This window comes from Homarus americanus, unplaced genomic scaffold (genome assembly GCF_018991925.1).
Source record: "Homarus americanus isolate GMGI-L3 unplaced genomic scaffold, GMGI_Hamer_2.0 scaffold42037, whole genome shotgun sequence".
Taxonomy (NCBI): Eukaryota; Metazoa; Arthropoda; class Malacostraca; order Decapoda; family Nephropidae; genus Homarus; species Homarus americanus.
In genome coordinates this window covers 12,681-15,757 of record NW_024750421.1, presented here as the reverse complement: position 1 = coordinate 15,757, position 3,077 = coordinate 12,681, and the positions used below count along the sequence as shown (strand labels likewise).

The window sequence follows — 3,077 nt, the reverse complement described above, 5'->3', positions numbered from 1 at the left end:
TTATGATTGGTGGAATGAGTGTGTGTGTGTGAGGAATGAAAGGAGGTTATGATTGGTGGAATGAGTGTGTGTGTGTGTGAGGAATGAGAGGTTATGATTGGTGGAATGAGGTGTGTATGTGTGTGAGGAATGAGAGGTTATGACTGGTGGAATGAGTGTGTGTGTGTGTGTGTGTGTGTGTGAGGAATGAGAGGTTATGATTGGTGGAATGAGGTGTGTGTGTGTGTGTGTGAGGAATGAGAGGTTATGATTGGTGGAATGAGTGTGTGTGTGTGTGTGAGGAATGAGAGGTTATGATTGGTGGAATGAGGTGTGTATGTGTGTGAGGAATGAGAGGTTATGACTGGCGGAATATGTGTGTGTGTGTGTGTGTGTGTGTGTGAGGAATGAGAGGTTATGATTGGTGGAATGATGTGTGTGTGTGTGTGAGGAATGAGAGGTTATGATTGGTGGAATGAGGTGTGTATGTGTGTGTGAGGAATGAGAGGTTATGACTGGTGGAATGAGTGTGTGTGTGTGTGTGTGTGTGTGTGAGGAATGAGAGGTTATGATTGGTGGAATGAGTGTGTGTATGTTTGTGTGAGGAATGAGAGGTGACTGGTGGAATGAGTGTGTGTGTGTGTGTGTGAGGAATGAGACGAGGTATTGATTGGTGGAATGAGTGTGTGTGTGTGAGGAATGAGACGAGGTTATGATTGGTGGAATGAGGTGTGTGTGTGTGAGGAATGAAAGGAGGTTATGATTGGTGGAATGAGTGTGTGTGTGTGTGTGAGAGGAATGAGAGGTTATGATTGGTGGAATGAGTGTGTATGTGTGTGAGGAATGAGAGGAGGTTATGATTGGTGGAATGAGGTGTGTGTGTGTGTGTGTGTGTGAGGAATGAGAGGAGGTTATGATTGGTGGAATGAGTGTGTGTGTGTGTGTGAGGAATGAAAGGAGGGATTGGTGGAATGAGGTGTGTGTGTGTGTGTGAGAGGAATGAGAGGTTATGATTGGTGGAATGAGTGTATGTGTGTGAGGAATGAGAGGAGGTTATGATTGGTGGAATGAGTGTGTGTGTGTGTGTGGAGGAATGAGAGGAGGTTATGATTGGTGGAATGAGGTGTGTGTGTGTGTGTGAGGAATGAGACGAGGTTATGATTGGTGGAATAATGTGTGTGTGTAGGTCAGGTAACACGAAGCAGCATCATTGACTCATGGAGGTGAGATAAATCTATACCTGCATCATTAATGAGGTTAATTATTTACACCTGACCTGTGTTTATAGCACCTGTAATACCTTGGAGGTGTGTAATTACTGTAGAGCTATTGATTAATTACCAATAGCAATACGATAAGATATATAAATTAAAAAGGAGCAGTAGATTAAATAGGTATTATTTTATTGTCATTGGTTAGGTTAGGTTAGATTTAAAATTTGGTTAGGTTAGGTTTGAAGGGAGGGAGCAGAGAGGGAGGGAGAAGGAGGGAGGAAGGGAGGGAAGGAGGGAGGGAGGGAGGAGAGAAGGAGGAAGAGAAGGAGGGAAGGAGGGAGGGAGGGAGGAGAGAAGGAGGGAAGGAGGAAGAGAAGGAGGGAAGGAGGGAGAGGGAGGGCGAGAGGGAGGGAGAGAAGGAGGGAAGGAGGGAAGGAGGGAGGGAGGGAGGGAGAGAAGGAGGGAGAGGGGAAGGGAGGGAGGGAGGGAGGAGGGCAGAGAGGGAGGGAGAGAAGGAGGAAGGAGGAAGAGAAGGAGGGAAGGAGGGAGGGAGGGGAAGGAGGGAGAGAGGAAGGAGGAGAGGAGGGAGGAGGAAACTGATCCACCACCCTGTCTGAATATTAACCACCAGAGGGCGCCACCACCTGAAACCGCCCTGCCTGCCTCTACCTGCTGCTGATGCCCTACCCACTGCCGATGCCCCACCCGCTGCTGATGCCCCTACCTGCCGCCGCTCACCTGCCGGATGCCCTACCCGCTGCTGATGCCCCTACCTGCTGCTGATGCCCCACCTGCTGCTGATTCTACGCAAGTCCGCTGATGCCCCACCTGCCGCTGATGCCCCCACCCGCTGCTGCTGCCTCCACCTGCTGCTGATGCCTCTACCTGCCGCTGATCTCACCCGCCGTTGATGCCCCACCCGCCGCAAATGCCCCACCCGCCGCTGATGCCCCACCCGCGCTGATGCCCCCACCCGCCGCTGATGCCCCCACCCGCTGCTGATGCCCCTACCCGCCGCCGCTGCCTCTACCCACTGCTGATGCCTCCACCCGCTGCTGATGCCCCACCCGCCGCTGATGCTCCACCCGCTGCTGATGCTCACACTGCTGCCGCTGCCCCCACCACCGCTGATTCTCCCGCTGCCGCCGCCTCTACCCACCGCTGATTCACCCGCTGCTGATGCCCCACCCGCTGCTGCTGCCCCACCCGCCGCCGAATACCCGCCACTGATGCCCCACCCGCTGCTGATGCCCCCACCCGCCGCCGATGCCCCACCACCGCTGATGCCCCACCCGCTGCCGATGCCCCGCTCACTGCTGATGCCCCGACCCGCTGCCGATGCCCCACCCACCGCTGATGCCCCACCTGCTGCTGATGCCTCCACCTGCCGCTGATGCCTCACCCGCCGCCCTACGTGCCGCTGATGCCTCACTGATGACCACGTGCCGCTGATGCCCTCACCGCCGCCGCTGCCTCACGTGCCGCTGATGCCCTACTCCGCCGCCGCCGCCTCTACGTGCCGCTGATGCCCTACCCGCCGCCTCTACCCGCTGCTGATGCCCCACCTGCCGCTGATGCCTCCACCTGCCGCTGATGCCCCCACCTGCTGCTGATGCCCCCACCTGCTGCCGATGCCCCACCCGCCGCTGATGCCTCTACCTGCTACTGATGCCTCCACCCGCTGCTGATGCCCACCCATCAGCTGATGCTCTACCTGCTGCTGATGCCTCTACCTGCTGCTGATGCCCTACCTGCCGCTGATGCCCTACCTGCTGTGTAATCTTTGGCAACATAAGCCGTGATATACTTCAGGTGATCCAGATGCTTCCTTAATCCCAACCTAACCTAACCTAACCCAACCTAACCCACACAACCTAACCTAAC

The 3,077-nt window shown here is 55.2% G+C and overlaps 1 protein-coding gene across 1 annotated transcript; it reads left to right on the top strand.

The window, feature by feature from the left end:
• The first annotated feature begins 2,251 nt into the window (after positions 1–2,251).
• On the top strand, positions 2,252–2,587 carry LOC121854063 (proline-rich receptor-like protein kinase PERK2). Its single transcript, XM_042348453.1, has one exon. It carries the CDS (start codon positions 2,252–2,254, stop codon positions 2,585–2,587), a length of 336 nt encoding a protein of 111 aa, XP_042204387.1.
• The last annotated feature ends 490 nt before the right edge of the window (positions 2,588–3,077 follow it).